Source organism: Pseudophryne corroboree, chromosome 4 (assembly GCF_028390025.1).
Source record: "Pseudophryne corroboree isolate aPseCor3 chromosome 4, aPseCor3.hap2, whole genome shotgun sequence".
Taxonomy (NCBI): Eukaryota; Metazoa; Chordata; class Amphibia; order Anura; family Myobatrachidae; genus Pseudophryne; species Pseudophryne corroboree.
The window spans coordinates 117,246,465-117,265,443 of record NC_086447.1 but is presented as its reverse complement, the minus strand read 5'-3'; the positions used below and the strand labels follow the sequence as shown (position 1 = coordinate 117,265,443).

Sequence of the window (18,979 nt, the reverse complement as noted above, 5' to 3'; positions counted from 1 at the left end):
AGCGCTTATGTATAATGTATATGCGCCAATTATGTGCCCCCCCTCTACTTTAAAACCCTCTTTCACCGTGTGTTAAGCAGGGGAGAGTCCAGGGAGCTTCCTCTCAGCGGTGCTGTGGAGAAAAAATGGCGCTGGTGAGTGCTGAGGGAGAAGCCCCGCCCCCTCGGCGGCGGGCTTCTGTCCCGCTCAAATTTACAAATAACATGGCGGGGGCTCTTTTTATACATGTACAGTGCCCAGCTGTACATGTATATATGTGCATTTGCCACCTGAGGTGTTTATTGCTGCCCAGGGCGCCCCCCCCTGCGCCCTGCACCCTTACAGTGACCGGAGTGTGTGAGGTGAATGGGAGCAATGGCGCACCGCTTCACTGCTGTGCGTTACCTCTTATGAAGATCATTTCTTCTGCCGCCTCTGAAGTCTTTTCCTCACATACTCACCTGGCTTCATTCTTCCGGCTCTGCGAGGAGGACGGCGGCGCGGCTCTGGGACGGACGGCGAGGGTGAGACCTGCGTACCGATCCCTCTGGAGCTAATGGTGTCCAGTAGCCTAAGAAAAAGAGCCCTGAAACTCAGAGAAGTGGGTCTGTTTCTCTCTCATCAGTCCCTCGATGCAGGGAGTCTGTTGCCAGCAGGTTCCCTGAAAATAAAAAACCTAACTAAAATACTTTCTTTTACAGGAAACTCAGGAGAGCTCCCTGAAAGCACCCAGTCTCCACTGGGCACAGTATCAAACTGAGGTCTGGTGGAGGGGCATAGAGGGAGGAGCCAGTGCACACCCATATCCAAAGTCTTTCTTAAAGTGCCCATGTCTCCAGCGGAGCCCGTCTATCCCCATGGTCCTTACGGAGTCCCAGCATCCTCTAGGACGTTAGAGAAAATGTGATTACAGTGTACTTTCTTGCCCTTGTTTCAGTATTATAGAACATGATGATGAAGCCTTGATAAAGATTCCCCTGGAATCGAAACATTATCGCAAAGGTATGCTAATACAGGTTGAGTATCCCTTATCCAAAATGCTTGGGACCAGAGGTAATTTGGATATCAGATTTTTTCGTATTTTGGAATAATTGCATACCATAATGAGATATCATGGTGATAGGACCTAAATCTAAGCACAGAATTCATTTATGTTTCATATACACCTTATACACACAGCCTGAAGGTCATTTAATACAATATTTTAATAACTTTGTGTATTAAACAAAGTTTGTGTACATTGAGCCATCAAAAAACAAAGGTTTCACTATCTCACTCTCACTCAAAAAATTCCGTATTTCGGAATATTCCGTATTTCGGAATATTTGGATATGGGATACTCAACCTGTATAGCTGTAAGACATTAGTATGAACAAATCTGGAGAATGCCTTTTGTTCTACATATAGTAGAATTGTATATATATATATATATATATATCCAATGTTTAAAGAAGGCACTCACCAGACTGTAGTTGAAATGCAAAAAGGCGTTTATCAAGTTTCACATCAAAAAAATTAATGCATGGTTGGTCGACGTTTCGGTCCTAGCCGGACCTTCTTCCAGACCAGAGTATACAACCGTCACAATCACATATCTAGTGACCAACAAAGTGGAGCTATACATACCCAGCCAAAGCCCGCCCTGCATTCTATGAGCCAATAATAATGCTGCTTTAATTAGATATATCATAAATATGACACACATGATCCAGACACTGTGCTTATACATGTATATCCACAATCCATACTGCCAAACAAGTCGATTGTACCTGTATACGAAGCGCTATCCCTCTCCTCACAAGTGCATGTATCGTCGGTGGAACGCACGCCACTGGTGACCCGCATATGACTTCCGCCTCAGTGAACAGACCAGTCACTTCCGGACTCGCGGTCATTCACTGAGGTTACCGTGGAACGCATCGCGTGATTGACACGCAAGGCGCTTCCGCCTGCATGTGTGTTGTTGCTGGGAAGGGCAAGGAGCGCAACGAAATGGAGTAATTGGGAGAAAAAAATGACAACAGTAATAAACTGGAGGCATTGAGTGTCAAAAAATGATGTGTGCCACAACAAAAAAATAAACTAAAATGAAATAGAATTGCTGACTTAAATTGAGGCGGCTTAGAAAGGTATTAATAGCTCCACATTGTAAATACAATAATGCAATCAATGAAAATATTGATAAGAAAAATAATAACACACTAACACTTAACTATACTAACATAACTAACAATACTTTTAAAAAACATATAAATATATTTATGTGCTATGACTGAAAGGCTACATAGCCATGGTGAATACCCGTGAAATGCAAATAGTATAATGTATCCACATAAGTACGCATTCAAAGGGGAAATATGTATTTAAAGAAAAACACTGAGATGGTTCTGTTCATTCAGTCCCCTTGGTGATACAGTCCCCAGATAATGTATCCAGTATGCTTCTCTTTTTAATAGTAATGTGCCTCTATCACCTCCTCGTAGGGGTGGTGGGATCCAGTCGATCATCATATGCCGCAATGTGGTTACTTGATGTTTGAACTGTAAAAAATGGAGTGCTACAGGTTTATCCGTTTTTCCGCTGGTGAGTGCCAACTGTATTGAGGATCTGTGCTGGTTGATCCGTTCACGATAAGTTCTAATAGTTTTCCCCACATACATTTTCCCACAGGGGCATGTGAGATAGTAAACCACATGATCCATCAAACAGGTTAAGTGGTATCGCAATTCAATTTTAGTGCCATACAGTGGGTGACTGAAACAGCGTCCAGTTATCATAGCTCTGCAGGTCATGCATTTCAGGCATTTGAAGCAACCTGGGTTCACATTCAGCCATGTAGTACCAGAAGTCGCCAACGGTCGCATGGTGGGTCTCATCAGCATGTCCTTCAAATTGGCACCTCTTTGCACACTTAGCAGAGGTGGTCGGACACCGACCTTCTTGAACTTCGGATCAGTGCTGATCAAGGACCAGTTTTTCTTGATTGATCTTTCCACATTATGTAGGCCAGTATTGCAACTGGTCTTAAATATAATGCGATCGCGGGTCCTGTTTCTATTGCTGACCTTATTCACATGCAGTCTGCGAGCCTTAATCAAACATCTGTCAACCACCGTAGCTGTGTAGCCGCGTTCGATAAATCGCTGTCTGCACTCAAGCAGTTGTGTGTCGGCATTGGTCTCATTGGAATTATTTCTTAGAACTCTAAGAAATTGAGAAACTGGTAGATTTGATTTTAAACTATCTGGATGGTGACTAGAGGCCCATAACAAAGTGTTCCGATCCGTAGGCTTACGGTACAAGGTATATTCCAGTATTGATGGTATATCTGGGTTTTTGTATATCGTAATGTCCAGAAAGTTAATGCTAGACTCACTCACTGTTGCAATTAATTTAATTGGACTAGTCAAGGCATTCAGGGTATCCACCATGGTAAAAAACAGTTCGACGGAGCCCCGCCAAACGATGAAGAGATCATCAATGTATCTCTTGTAACATACAATGTGCTCTGCATAATTATGCAAGATGTTTTCGTGTTTATACTTTGCCATGTACAGATTGGCGAACCCCGGGGCTAAATTCGAACCCATAGCGGTGCCCGCCAACTGTACATAGATGTGAAACTTGATAAACGCCTTTTTGCATTTCAACTACAGTCTGGTGAGTGCCTTCTTTAAACATTGGATATACTATGGGACCTTGTGGAAACAAGTTTCTCTAGAATTTTGGACACCCCAGCAGACAACTTTGTATTTTCAGTGAGTGCCACTTCACCTATTTTGAAATATTGGACGATATCGATATGATATACTTCTAAGTGAGCACCCTTCATTTACATTGGGACATTTCTTTGTTTGATTTTTTCTTCTTTTGTGGATTTGTGTACATTTTTATGTCTTGTGCTGTTTTACCAACTCAATCTGTCAATAATCTGTATCTATTCCTGACCATAGATTGGTTATTTTAATTTTAATTATTTTATGTGTACTGAATCGCTTGGTGCTCTAGTGTTCATACTTCTTCCTGAAATAGGATGTCTCTTAGCGGAGGCATACTAGATGAAAATTCTTTAAGTGAAGCAGAAAATGCTTTTGTGAGTTATACTGATGATGATATTGAGAAAGTTCTGTTCAATCAGACAGACTTTGATCAATTACCTGCTCGGACACCACTTGACCTTTTTCATAAACTTAATAAATTAAAGAAAAGGGAAATAGATTTAACTTTGCATGGACAGTTTCTGTCCGAATACTATCGTAAAAAGAGGATCCCCAGAGGATTTAGAATTGCCAATATTCCCACCATTGGTAGAAAGAATCCATCTTTCTGTGTTAAATGGTGTGGAATCTTGAACAAATGTTCCTCTGATCTCCTTATACTTGTTGTAGAAGAAGTGGGGGTGGAACTTAAGAAAGTAAAAAGTGAAATTGAATCATTTGAACAAAATCATTCCTCTAGTTTGAAGGCTGACAAGTCAGAGAATTGGTTAGATAAAATCAAAACACAAATTGAGAAATACCGCTCTGACTTGCTAGCATTCAAGAGGAAAAAATGGGAAACTGTGGAAACTGATTACCAGCAACATTCGGTATACAAGTGGTTATCTGGGGATGATCAATCCACCAGATGGCGACGTAACCGACAAAACAGGTATAACCATAGGCAACAAAGATTCAATTATCCACAGGGATACTCTTCTTCTGATTCTGAGTTTACAGACAGTGTACCACCGTCCGGGTCGGGAGCCTCATCCTCTTTTTTAGGACCGGGCACCAGAGCTCGGAGAGCCAAAGCTACCACAGGCGACCCCACCCGCGGAGGGGGAGGTTCAAAACCACGAGGACGAGGAGGGAGAGGTTCCCGAACCTAATATTTAATCTCTCTACCCACGTATTATCAGAGGCTGAAACCTCCCTGCTAAGTAAGGGTTTATCTTTTGTGCCCACCTGCCACTTTAAGTCTTCTGATTGGTCAATTCAAAGATATAAAATGGGTCGCCAATTACGACTTAGAGAATTTTTTGATAATAAATTTATCAATAATCAATCACAGCCTGAATTACGATCATTTAGTAAGTTTAAAAACACCAGTAAATTCGATCCTGTCTCTAATAATGCGAGTTTAAAAACCTTTTTACAAGTGATTGACAACGAGGTGTCACTAAACAGCAATGATAATAAGGGACACTCTAATTTAACCAAGAGTGAGTGGCAAGCGTTGAGAGATCTCAAACGCAACACTAATTTGGTTATTAGGAATGCGGATAAGGGGGGAGCAGTGGTTCTCCAAGACTTTGTTGACTATGATGCTGAGATCAGAAAACAGCTATCTGATAACAATACTTACCTTAAAATCCCCTATAACCCAACCCCTAGGTTCAAGAAAGAGGTTGATGATTTGTTGTTACATGCATTACGACACATGTGGATCAATGATGAGGTTTTTGAATATCTATCCGTGGCCTATCCTATTTGCCCCATCATTTATACCTTGCCTAAGGTACACAAATCCTTAAGCATACCACCAGGGAGGCCGATAATATCGGCACAAGGATCCCTATTACAACCATTGGCCAGGTTTGTTGACCATTTTCTTCAACCCTGTGTGAAGGCGATGGATAGTTATATTCGAGACACAAGCGATCTCCTGAGGACATTGGCTCTCATTACTGATGATGTATCTACCTGTGTATTGGTCACTTTAGATGTGACATCATTATACACGGTTATCCCACATGAAGAGGGAATTGATGCTGTGAGGGAGGCGTTGGTGAAGGGACCGTATGAGGGCCCACCCATTGAATTTATCTTGAGTTTGATCAGATTGGTTCTTAAATGCAACTATTTTCAATATCAGGATGAATACTATGTACAGTTGGCGGGCACCGCTATGGGTTCGAATTTAGCCCCGGGGTTCGCCAATCTGTACATGGCAAAGTATGAACACGAAAACATCTTGCATAATTATGCAGAGCACATTGTATGTTACAAGAGATACATTGATGATCTCTTCATCGTTTGGCGGGGCTCCGTCGAACTGTTTTTTACCATGGTGGATACCCTGAATGCCTTGACTAGTCCAATTAAATTAATTGCAACAGTGAGTGAGTCTAGCATTAACTTTCTGGACATTACGATATACAAAAACCCAGATATACCATCAATACTGGAATATACCTTGTACCGTAAGCCTACGGATCGGAACACTTTGTTATGGGCCTCTAGTCACCATCCAGATAGTTTAAAATCAAATCTACCAGTTTCTCAATTTCTTAGAGTTCTAAGAAATAATTCCAATGAGACCAATGCCGACACACAACTGCTTGAGTGCAGACAGCGATTTATCGAACGCGGCTACACAGCTACGGTGGTTGACAGATGTTTGATTAAGGCTCGCAGACTGCATGTGAATAAGGTCAGCAATAGAAACAGGACCCGCGATCGCATTATATTTAAGACCAGTTGCAATACTGGCCTACATAATGTGGAAAGATCAATCAAGAAAAACTGGTCCTTGATCAGCACTGATCCGAAGTTCAAGAAGGTCGGTGTCCGACCACCTCTGCTAAGTGTGCAAAGAGGTGCCAATTTGAAGGACATGCTGATGAGACCCACCATGCGACCGTTGGCGACTTCTGGTACTACATGGCTGAATGTGAACCCAGGTTGCTTCAAATGCCTGAAATGCATGACCTGCAGAGCTATGATAACTGGACGCTGTTTCAGTCACCCACTGTATGGCACTAAAATTGAATTGCGATACCACTTAACCTGTTTGATGGATCATGTGGTTTACTATCTCACATGCCCCTGTGGGAAAATGTATGTGGGGAAAACTATTAGAACTTATCGTGAACGGATCAACCAGCACAGATCCTCAATACAGTTGGCACTCACCAGCGGAAAAACGGATAAACCTGTAGCACTCCATTTTTTACAGTTCAAACATCAAGTAACCACATTGCGGCATATGATGATCGACTGGATCCCACCACCCCTACGAGGAGGTGATAGAGGCACATTACTATTAAAAAGAGAAGCATACTGGATACATTATCTGGGGACTGTATCACCAAGGGGACTGAATGAACAGAACCATCTCAGTGTTTTTCTTTAAATACATATTTCCCCTTTGAATGCGTACTTATGTGGATACATTATACTATTTGCATTTCACGGGTATTCACCATGGCTATGTAGCCTTTCAGTCATAGCACATAAATATATTTATATGTTTTTTAAAAGTATTGTTAGTTATGTTAGTATAGTTAAGTGTTAGTGTGTTATTATTTTTCTTATCAATATTTTCATTGATTGCATTATTGTATTTACAATGTGGAGCTATTAATACCTTTCTAAGCCGCCTCAATTTAAGTCAGCAATTCTATTTCATTTTAGTTTATTTTTTTGTTGTGGCACACATCATTTTTTGACACTCAATGCCTCCAGTTTATTACTGTTGTCATTTTTTTCTCCCAATTACTCCATTTCGTTGCGCTCCTTGCCCTTCCCAGCAACAACACACATGCAGGCGGAAGCGCCTTGCGTGTCAATCACGCGATGCGTTCCACGGTAACCTCAGTGAATGACCGCGAGTCCGGAAGTGACTGGTCTGTTCACTGAGGCGGAAGTCATATGCGGGTCACCAGTGGCGTGCGTTCCACCGACGATACATGCACTTGTGAGGAGAGGGATAGCGCTTCGTATACAGGTACAATCGACTTGTTTGGCAGTATGGATTGTGGATATACATGTATAAGCACAGTGTCTGGATCATGTGTGTCATATTTATGATATATCTAATTAAAGCAGCATTATTATTGGCTCATAGAATGCAGGGCGGGCTTTGGCTGGGTATGTATAGCTCCACTTTGTTGGTCACTAGATATGTGATTGTGACGGTTGTATACTCTGGTCTGGAAGAAGGTCCGGCTAGGACCGAAACGTCGACCAACCATGCATTAATTTTTTTGATGTGAAACTTGATAAACGCCTTTTTGCATTTCAACTACAGTCTGGTGAGTGCCTTCTTTAAACATTGGATATACTATGGGACCTTGTGGAAACAAGTTTCTCTAGAATTTTGGACACCCCAGCAGACAACTTTGTATTTTCAGTGAGTGCCACTTCACCTATTTTGATATATATATATATATATATATATATATATATAATAAGAATTTACTTACCGATAATTCTATTTCTCGTAGTCCGTAGTGGATGCTGGGGACTCCGTAAGGACCATGGGGATTAGCGGCTCCGCAGGAGACTGGGCACAAAAGTAAAGCTTTAGAACTACCTGGTGTGCACTGGCTCCTCCCCCTATGACCCTCCTCCAAGCCTCAGTTAGGATACTGTGCCCGGACGAGCGTACACAATAAGGAAGGATTTTGAATCCCGGGTAAGACTCATACCAGCCACACCAATCACACCGTACAACTCGTGATCTAAACCCAGTTAACAGCATGATAACAGAGGAGCCTCTAGAAAAGATGGCTCACTACAGCAATAACCCGATTTTTTGGTAACAATAACTATGTACCAGTATTGCAGACAATCCGCACTTGGGATGGGCGCCCAGCATCCACTACGGACTACGAGAAATAGAATTATCGGTAAGTAAATTCTTATTTTCTCTAACGTCCTAAGTGGATGCTGGGGACTCCGTAAGGACCATGGGGATAATACCAAAGCTCCCAAACGGGCGGGAGAGTGCAGATGACTCTGCAGCACCAAATGAGAGAACTCCAGGTCCTCCTCAGTCAGGGTATCAATTTTGTAGAATTTTACAAACGTATTTGCTCCTGACCAAGTAGCTGCTCGGCAAAGTTGTAAAGCCGAGACCCCTCGGGCAACCGCCCAAGATGAGCCCATCTTCCTTGTGGAGTGGGCATTTATAGATTTTTGGCTGTGGCAGGCCTGCCACAGAATGTGCAAGCTGAATTGTACTACAAATCCAACGAGCAATAGTCTGCTTAGAAGCAGGAGCACCCAGCTTGTTGGGTGCATACAGGATAAACAGCGAGTCAGATTTTCTGACTCCAGCCGTCCTGGAAATATATATTTTCAGGGCCCTGACAACGTCTAGCAACTTGGAGTCCTCCAAGTCCCTAGTAGCCGCAGGCACCACAATAGGTTGGTTCAGGTGAAACGCTGAAACCACCTTAGGGAGAAACTGAGGACGAGTCCTCAATTCCGCCCTGTCCGAATGGAAAATCAGATAAGGGCTTTTACAGGATAAAGCCGCCAATTCTGACACGCGCCTGGCCCAGGCCAGGGCCAACAGCATGACCACTTTCCATGTGAGATATTTTAACTCCACAGATTTAAGTGGTTCAAACCAATGTGACTTTTGGAACCCAAAAACTACATTGAGATCCCAAGGTGCCACTGGAGGCACAAAAGGAGGCTGTATATGCAGTACTCCTTTTACAACGTCTGAACTTCAGGGACTGAAGCTAGTTCTTTTTGGAAGAAAATTGACAGGGCCGAAATTTGAACCTTAATGGACCCCAATTTCAGGCCCATAGACACTCCTGTTTGCAGGAAATGTAGGAATCGACCCAGTTGAATTTCCTCCGTCGGGCCTTACTGGCCTCGCACCACGCAACATATTTTCGCCAAATGCGGTGATAATGTTTTGCGGTTACATCCTTCCTGGCTTTGATCAGGATAGGGATGACTTCATCCGGAATGCCTTTTTTCCTTCAGGATCCGGCGTTTAACCGCCATGCCGTCAAACGCAGCCGCGGTAAGTCTTGGAACAGACAGGGTCCTTGCTGGAGCAGGTCCCTTCTTAGAGGTAGAGGCCACGGATCCTCCGTGAGCATCTCTTGAAGTTCCGGTTACCAAGTCCTTCTTGGCCAATCCGGAGCCACGAATATAGTGCTTACTCCTCTCCATCTTATCAATCTCAGTACCTTGGGTATGAGAGGCAGATGAGGGAACACATACACTGACTGGTACACCCACGGTGTTACCAGAGCGTCTACAGCTATTGCCTGAGGGTCCCTTGACCTGGTGCAATACCTGTCGAGTTTTTCCCAATGGTTTATAATCATGTGGAAGACTTCTGGGTGAAGTCCCCACTCTCCCGGGTGGAGGTCGTGTCTGCTGAGGAAGTCTGCTTCCCAGTTGTCCACTCCCGGAATTGCTGACAGTGCTATCACATGATTTTCCGCCCAGCGAAGAATCCTTGCAGCTTCTGCCATTGCCCTCCTGCTTCTAGTGCCACCCTGTCTGTTTACATGGGTGACTGCCGTGATGTTGTCCGACTGGATCAACACCGGCTGACCTTGAAGCAGAGTTCTTGCTAAGCTTAGAGCATTGTAAATGGCCCTTAGCTTCAGGATATTTATGTGAAGTGATGTCTCCAGGCTTGACCATAAGCCCTGGAAATTCCTTCCCTGTGTGACTGCTCCCCAGCCTCGCAGGCTGGCATCCGTGGTCACCAGGACCCAGTCCTGAATGCCGAATCTGCGGCCCTCTAGAAGATGAGCACTCTGCAACCAACACAGGAGGGACACCCTTGTTCTTGGTGACAGGGTTATCCGCTGATGCATCTGAAGATGCGACTCGGACCATTTGTCCAGCAGGTCCCACTGGAAAGTTCTTGCGTGGAATCTGCCGAATGGGATTGCTTCATAGGAAGCCACCATTTTACCCAGAACCCTTGTGCATTGATGCACTGAGACTTGGCTCGGTTTTAGGAGGTTCCTGACTAGCTCGGATAACTCCCTGGCTTTCTCCTCCGGGAGAAACACCTTTTTCTGGACTGTGTCCAGGATCATCCCTAGGAACAGAAGACGAGTCATCGGAACCAGCTGCGATTTTGGAATATTGAGAATCCAATCGTGCTGCCGCAACACTACCTGAGATAGTGCTACACCGACCTCCAACTGTTCCCTGGATCTTACCCTTATCAGGGAATCGGCCAAGTAAGGGATAACTAAAATTCCCTTCCTTCGAAGGAATATCATAATTTCGGCCATTACCTTGGTAAAGACCCGGGGTGCCGTGGACCATCCATACGGCAGCGTCTGAACTGATAGTGACAGTTCTGTACCATAAACCTGAGGTACCCTTGGTGAGAAGGGTAAATTTGGACATGAAGGTAAGCATCCTTGATGTCCCGAGACATCATGTAGTCCCTTTCTTCCAGGTTCGCAATCACTGCTCTGAGTGACTCAATCTTGAATTTGAACCTCTGTATGTAAGTGTTCAAAGATTTTAGATTTAGAATCGGTCTCACCGAGCCGTCCGGCTTCGGTACCACAACAGTGTGGAATAATACCCCGTTCCCTGTTGCAGGAGGGGTACCTTGATTATCACCTGCTGGGAATACAGCTTGTGAATGGCTTCCAAAACTGTCTCCCTGTCAGAAGGAGACATCGGTAAAGCCGACTTTAGGAAACGGCGAGGGGGAGACGTCTCGAATTCCAATTTGTACCCCTGAGATATCACCTGAAGGATCCAGGGGTCTACTTGCGAGTGAGCCCACTGCGCGCTGAAAATCATTGAGACGGGCCCCCCACCGTGCCTGATTCTGCTTGTAAAGCCCCAGCGTCATACTGAGGGCTTGGCAGAGGCGGGAGAGGGTTTCTGTTCCTGGGAACTGGCTGATTTCTGCAGCCTTTTTTCCTCTCCCTCTGTCACGGGCAGAAATGAGGAACCTTTTGCCCGCTTGTCCACGAAAAGACTGCGCCTGATAATACGGCGTCTTCTCATGTTGAGAGGCGACCTGGGGTACAAACGTGGATTTCCCAGCTGTTGCCGTGGCCACCAGGTCTGAAAGACCAACCCCAAATAACTCCTCCCCTTAATAAGGCAATACTTCCAAATGCCGTTTGAAATCCGCATCACCTGACCACTGTCGTGTCCATAACCCTCTACTGGTAGAAATGGACAACGCACTTAGACTTGATGCCAGTCGGCAAATATTCCGCTGTGTATCACGCATATATAGAAATGCATCTTTTAAATGCTCTATAGGCAAAAATATACTGTCCCTATCTAGGGTATCAATATTTTCAGTCAGGGAATCCGACCACGCCAACCCAGCACTGCACATCCAGGCTGAGGCGATTGCTGGTCGCAGTATAACACCAGTATGTGTGTAAATACATTTTAGGATACCCTCCTGCTTTCTATCAGCAGGATCCTTAAGGGCGGCCATCTCAGGAGAGGGTAGAGCCCTTACAAGCGTGTGAGCGCTTTATCCACCCTAGGGGGTGTTTCCCAACGCACCCTAACCTCTGGCGGGAAAGGATATAATGCCAATAACATTTTAGAAATTATCAGTTGTTATCGGGGGAAACCCACGCATCATCACACACCTCATTTAATTTCTCAGATTCAGGAAAACTACAGGTAGTTTTTCCTCACCGAACATAATACCCCTTTTTGGTGGTACTCGTATTATCAGAAATGTGTAAAACATTTTTCATTGCCTCCATCATGTAACGTGTGGCCCTACTGGAAGTCACATTTGTCTCTTCACCGTCGACACTGGAGTCAGTATCCGTGTCGGCGTCTATATCTGCCATCTGAGGTAACGGGCGCTTTAGAGCCCCTGACGGCCTATGAGACGTCTGGACAGGCACAAGCTGAGTAGCCGGCTGTCTCATGTCAACCACTGTCTTTTATGCAGAGCTGACACTGTCACGTAATTCCTTCCAACAGTTCATCCACTCAGGTGTCGACCCCCTAGGGGGTGACATCACTATTACAGGCAATCTGCTCCGTCTCCACATCATTTTTCTCCTCATACATGTCGACACAAACGTACCGACATACAGCACACACACAGGGAATGCTCTGATAGAGGACAGGACCCCACTAGCCCTTTGGGGAGACAGAGGGAGAGTTTGCCAGCACACACCAGAGCGCTATATATATACAGGGATAACCTTATATAAGTGTTTTTCCCCTTATAGCTGCTGTATCTTTTATACTGCGCATAATTAGTGCCCCCCCTCTCTTTTTTAACCCTTTCTGTAGTGTAGTGACTGTAGTGTAGTGACTGCAGGGGAGAGCCAGGGAGCTTCCCTCCAACGGAGCTGTGAGGGAAAATGGCGCCAGTGTGCTGAGGAGATAAGGCTCCGCCCCCTTATCGGCGGCCTTATCTCCCGTTTTTCTAAGTATTCTGGCAGGGGTTAAATGCATCCATATAGCCCAGGAGCTATATGTGATGCATTTTTTGCCATCCAAGGTGTTTTTATTGCGTCTCAGGGCGCCCCCCCCCAGCGCCCTGCACCCTCAGTGACCGGAGTGTGAAGTGTGCTGAGAGCAATGGCGCACAGCTGCAGTGCTGTGCGCTACCTTGTTGAAGACAGGTCGTCTTCTGCCGCCGATTTTCCGGACCTCTTCTGTCTTCTGGCTCTGTAAGGGGGCCGGCGGCGCGGCTCTGGGACCCATCCATGGCTGGGCCTGTGATCGTCCCTCTGGAGCTAATGTCCAGTAGCCTAAGAAGCCCAATCCACTCTGCACGCAGGTGAGTTCGCTTCTTCTCCCCTTAGTCCCTCGATGCAGTGAGCCTGTTGCCAGTAGGTCTCACTGAAAATAAAAAACCTAAAACTAAACTTTTCACTAAGCAGCTCAGGAGAGCCACCTAGTGTGCACCCTTCTCGTTCGGGCACAGAAATCTAACTGAGGCTTGGAGGAGGGTCATAGGGGGAGGAGCCAGTGCACACCAGGTAGTTCTAAAGCTTTACTTTTGTGCCCAGTCTCCTGCGGAGCCGCTAATCCCCATGGTCCTTACGGAGTCCCCAGCATCCACTTAGGACGTTAGAGAAATATATATATATATATATATATTGCAAGAGAAGAATGAGGGGCGCGGAGTATAAGTATAAATGCAAACAGTTCATTTAATTGTAGTACATAGATACATACATCTTAGTTTAGAATAAACGGCACAGTCAGTCCCCCTCGGTGTCTCCGGAACACATCCGATATGGAGACCTCCCGCCGGCGCTTCACCGCTCACCGCTCTCCGGTTAATGCGTTATATATATACACACATACATAAATTGTATGTACCGTGGCAATTTTCAAAAGTCCACACAGGTGTTACTAAACCACTGGGCAGTAGTTTAGTCACATTCAGGATGGTACAGACAGCATACAATGTGGTTCTAGCAATCACCCTGTCACTATCTATAGACCGGTCACCTAGCTAGGGGAAGTGGTGAAGATACCGCCTTCTGGGATCCCGGTGATCACAATGCCGATGCCAGGATCCCGCACAGCGGTACCACGGCAGCGCTGGAATCCCACCGCCACAGGATTTTCTCCCTCTGTGGGTGTCCACGACACCCATAGAGGGAGATATAACCTGTGGCGAGCGCAGCACAGCGAGCCCGCAAGGTGCTTACAAGCGCTCGCCCCGCTGCCGGCATCCTGGTGGTCGGGATGCAGCTGTTGGTATACTGATGGCTGGCATCCCGGCCATCGGTATTATATACTGATTACTCTAGCTAGTCACTGGCCAGCTGGTTCAGGGCTGGTCGCCCTGACCCAAACACAAGAAGGTCTACAGATGGAGCCTCGCTATTCTAGCCTTCTGTGTTTATTAGCATAAAACTTTCATCTATTGTTTTCAGCTGCAATACAATACAGAGAGAACAATACAGCAGGGGATTATGACATTACAGCAGGGGATTAACGCCGACAGCACTGGCTCAATTAATCCTATTAAAGAGATAGATGAGCAGGGCTCCATCTGTATGTAAGCCTCCTCCCCAAGCACTAGCCTCTAATCACTCACACCCATGTGACGCACCTGTGTGTGTGCTGTGCGTGTAGGCTATGTGGAGACTTCACTCAGTTTTTTCCATAATACTGTAGTCTCCCAGAGTCGGCAACTTGAATGCCTCCCATTTGGAGAAGAGCTGGGGGACATGATAAGAAAATATAATAATTTATTTTCTCATAAATCCTGCATCAAGTACTCTGGGAATGGAGGACTGACGGCCAGTCCGAGTGTGAGTGTGCTCGCAAAACAGAAACACTTTAATGTGTCTCTGAGAATGCTTTTTATGACAAGTTTGCTTAATAAGATATCACATTTATGTTGCATTTCAACATGGGGAGAAATACGCACCCACTGTCACAGAATAAGTACTCCAAGTGCGTCATGTACACCTCCCAGAGGGGCACCTGGTACCGCTGAGCAAGGGACAGGGAAATCTTGTACACGTTTTCTTCAAGAGTCCTAAAACAAGAGAAGAGCATATAAGTAAATAAATACAGTTGTGAGTACATACTGTATCGCTACATAAGTAACATAGTAACTAAGGTTGAAAAAAGACAATTGTCCATCGAGTTCAACCTATTTGTGGTCTCCTATGCTGTCTTGTTATAGGACTAGTTATTTTTATGTTAGGACTAGTTATATTAACTATAATGCGTGCCTACGCCCCATAACCCTGAATATCTTTATCCAATAGGAATTTATCTAATCCATTCTTAAAGGTGTTGACTGAGTCCGCAGTTACTACTCTCTCAGGCAGGAAATTCCAAACACGTGTTGTCCTTACTGTGAAAAAACCTTTTCGCCTCAATGTGCGGATACTCCTCTCCTCTAACCTAAGCGAGTGACCACGTGTCCTCTGTGCTTATCTTATAGAAAAAAGGTCCCTCCCAAGCTCTGTGTATTGACCCCTTTTATATTTGTAGATGTTGATCATGACCCCTCTTAGTCACCTCTTTTCCAATGTAAACATGCCTAGCCTTGCAAGCCTTTCCTCATATTTCAGTGTCTCCATGCCCTTGATTAGTTTGGTAGCCCGCCTCTGAACCTTTTCTAGCTCCAGGATATCCTTTTTGTAATATGGTGCCCAAAATTGCACACAGTATTCAAGATGTGCAACACATGTCTACAGTGAGTTAATAACATTCACAGCAATTTATGATTAAATTGAGTTTAAACCTATATACAGTATGTAACACATTTAATGTATTTATTGTGATTTATTTGCATAGGAAGAATAAATGCACTCACATGTTATATTGTCACTGAATGAATGAGATCAAGCTTGCAATGCATTACCTCCTTGAGAGAAGCATGCTTTAACATTCTGACGCCAAGGTGCAATCAGATTATTAAGCATTATATAGAATAGACTGAAGCAGGCTAGGTGATGTCTTTGTTCTACCACTTGACAAGCACTGTAAATCTATTATAAATATAAGCTGTATAATACATACAGGAGCTTATGTAGAGTTGGACGCAACAAAACAAAACAAAAAATCTGAAAAGAAAGATGCACTTTGGGGGGTATTCAATTGAAATCGGAAAATGTCGTCTTGTCGGAAAGATGGCAGTTTCTGACTGTTTTAGGTCGGAAAGGGTTTCCGACCTAGTCAATGCTCCTCCCTTTTTTTCCGACAACTCGAGAAATCCGATTTGTCGGAAACCTGTTGGAAAGCACGCAGATCGGCGGCTTAACCCACTGATCCATGTGTATTGTTGGAAGCGCGGGCAAACCCGACAGGTTTTAGCCCCGTTTCCGACAATGTCAATCTGACTTTAAAAAAAATTGGATTGGCATTGTCGGGAACGGGCTAAACCTGTCGGATTTGGCTGGGCATTGAATACTCACATGTCGGATCCTTTCCGTCATGCATTGAATACACCCCTTTGTGTAGAAAGCGGCCCCTGATGATGTGACCAGCCCTGCAATGATAGCGTATGCGGCAGTTACTGTATATGTCAGGAGAGAACAGCGGTATGTGGCTGCTTTACGTCAGGAGATGGGGACGGACAATGGCCCTCATTCCGAGTTGTTCGCTCGCAAGGCGAATGTAGCAGAGTTACACACGCTAAGCCGCCGCCTACTGGGAGTGAATCTTAGCTTCTTAAAATTGCGACCGACGTACGCGCAATATTGCGATTACAAACGAGTTAGCAGTTTCAGAGTAGCTCCAGACTTACTCTGCCTGTGCGATCATTTCAGTGCTTGTCGTTCCTGGTTGACGTCACAAACACACCCAGCGTTCGCCCAGGCACTCCCACCGTTTCCCCGGCCACTCCTGCGTTTTTTCCGGAAACGGTAGCGTTTTCAGCCACACGCCCCTGAAACGCCGTGTTTCCGCCCAGTAACACCCATTTCCTGTCAATCACATTACGATCGCCGGAGCGAAGAAAAAGCCGTGAGTAAAATTACTTTCTTCATAGTAAAGTTACTTGGCGCAGTCGCAGTGCGAACATTGCGCATGCGTACTAAGCGGATTTTCACTGCGATGCGATGAAAAATACCGAGCGAACAACTCGGAATGAGGGCCAATGTTTGTAGGAACACTTTGCACATAATACAAAAAGAAAAGTCTATATACTGTCATGCCACAGACACCCTGCAAATGTCAGTGAAATACAGGTAATGTAAATAACTAATAATAGTATCAATGGGCTGACAATCATCATCATCCTCCTCAGTGTGTATTTTGCCCAAGTAGAGCCTGGCACCAGTAAAGGCCCATACACACTGGGCGATTTTGAGCTGAAAGCAGGTCACTTTTGTTGTTTTGAGCTGCTTTCAGCTCAAAACCGCCCAGTGTGTAAGCCCCGGTGATGAGCGCTGATGCGCGCTCCCGCTTCATCGCCGGCGGCCGCATGTTCATCTGCTGGTATCACCAATAATGAACGGTGGGGTGGACGGCTTTCTATAGCGTCCTGCTATGGAAAGCCGTTCACCCCCGCTGACATCGCTGGGCAGGGGGGAACATAGCTCAGTGTGTGTTGTCACTGAGCGATTTTCAGCCCAGCGATGTCAGCGATAGTCGCTGTGCATACATGCTGGGTAAAGACGCCCAGTGTGACATGCACATATGTGTAATCTATGTGGTCTGTATCAGACACGCTTATGAGAACATACATGCTTGTAGGCTACCTCCAACCCCTGTTCCGCATAAATTCTTCCCTACATGAATAGATGCACACTACAAAAATTGCGCCCAAAGTAACATCAGCCCCACAGCTCACGTGTTCTACTCATACAGAGTACGTCTGCCACCTACTGTACACAACTTTCATTTCTAAGCAGCTAATTATTTTGGTTCACACAAAAGAAGCGGGTCTAGTATGATTTACCGACGGTCGGGATGCCGGCTGTCAGTATAGCGACAGCGGGGCAAAAGCATAGAGTCCCCTTGCGGGCTTGGTGGCTCGTTGCATTTGCCAAAGGTTCTATTCCCACTCTATGGGTTTTCCGGCTGTCGGCATTGTCAGTAGGCGGGATTCCGGCGTCGGTATCCTGTCCGCCGGGATCCTGACTGCCGCCAAATTAAGTACATCCCAAAGAAACTATTTAAGGAGTACAAAGTGATGAATAAGTGTGGAGGGTGAGGAAAGCCACTAGCGTTTCCTCCATGAAGACCCTGAGATGTGAGATTCCAGTGGAGGACTGCAGATAGCTTCCAGAAAATAAGACTGCACTAAGTAAATCATTTTCATATACATCTGTGTGATACTGTTACAGGATTGTACTCTTGTTAATCTCTTACATACCATATTATGGATTTTGCCTTTAGATGACCTGTATATATGATATTTTTGCTCTATACACATACATATGCATACTTATTGGTACTGTTTACAGTGTGAGCCTCTAGTGCTCTCTCTCTCTCTCTCTCTGTTGCCCTTTGGCTGTTGTGTACCTATCTTTAGTAGAGATGAGCGCCGGAAATTTTTCGGGTTTTGTGTTTTGGTTTTGGGTTCGGTTCCGCGGCCGTGTTTTGGGTTCGACCGCGTTTTGGCAAAACCTCACCGAATTTTTTTTGTCGGATTCGGGTGTGTTTTGGATTCGGGTGTTTTTTTCAAAAAACCCTAAAAAACAGCTTAAATCATAGAATTTGGGGGTCATTTTGATCCCAAAGTATTATTAACCTCAAAAACCATAATTTACACTCATTTTCAGTCTATTCTGAATACCTCACACCTCACAATATTATTTTTAGTCCTAAAATTTGCACTGAGGTCGCTGTGTGAGTAAGATAAGCGA

The 18,979-nt window shown here is 45.0% G+C and overlaps 1 protein-coding gene across 3 annotated transcripts in view; it reads right to left on the bottom strand.

Moving 5' to 3' along the window:
* NBAS (NBAS subunit of NRZ tethering complex) overlaps window positions 1–18,979 on the bottom strand; it is a 1,316,984-nt gene that overhangs the window by 484,985 nt on the left and 813,020 nt on the right. For all 3 annotated transcript variants that reach the window (XM_063915380.1, XM_063915382.1, XM_063915381.1), the window contains one exon: window positions 15,082–15,192. In XM_063915380.1, coding sequence (XP_063771450.1) covers window positions 15,082–15,192 — 111 coding nt within the window. The remainder of the gene's footprint in view (window positions 1–15,081; window positions 15,193–18,979) is intronic.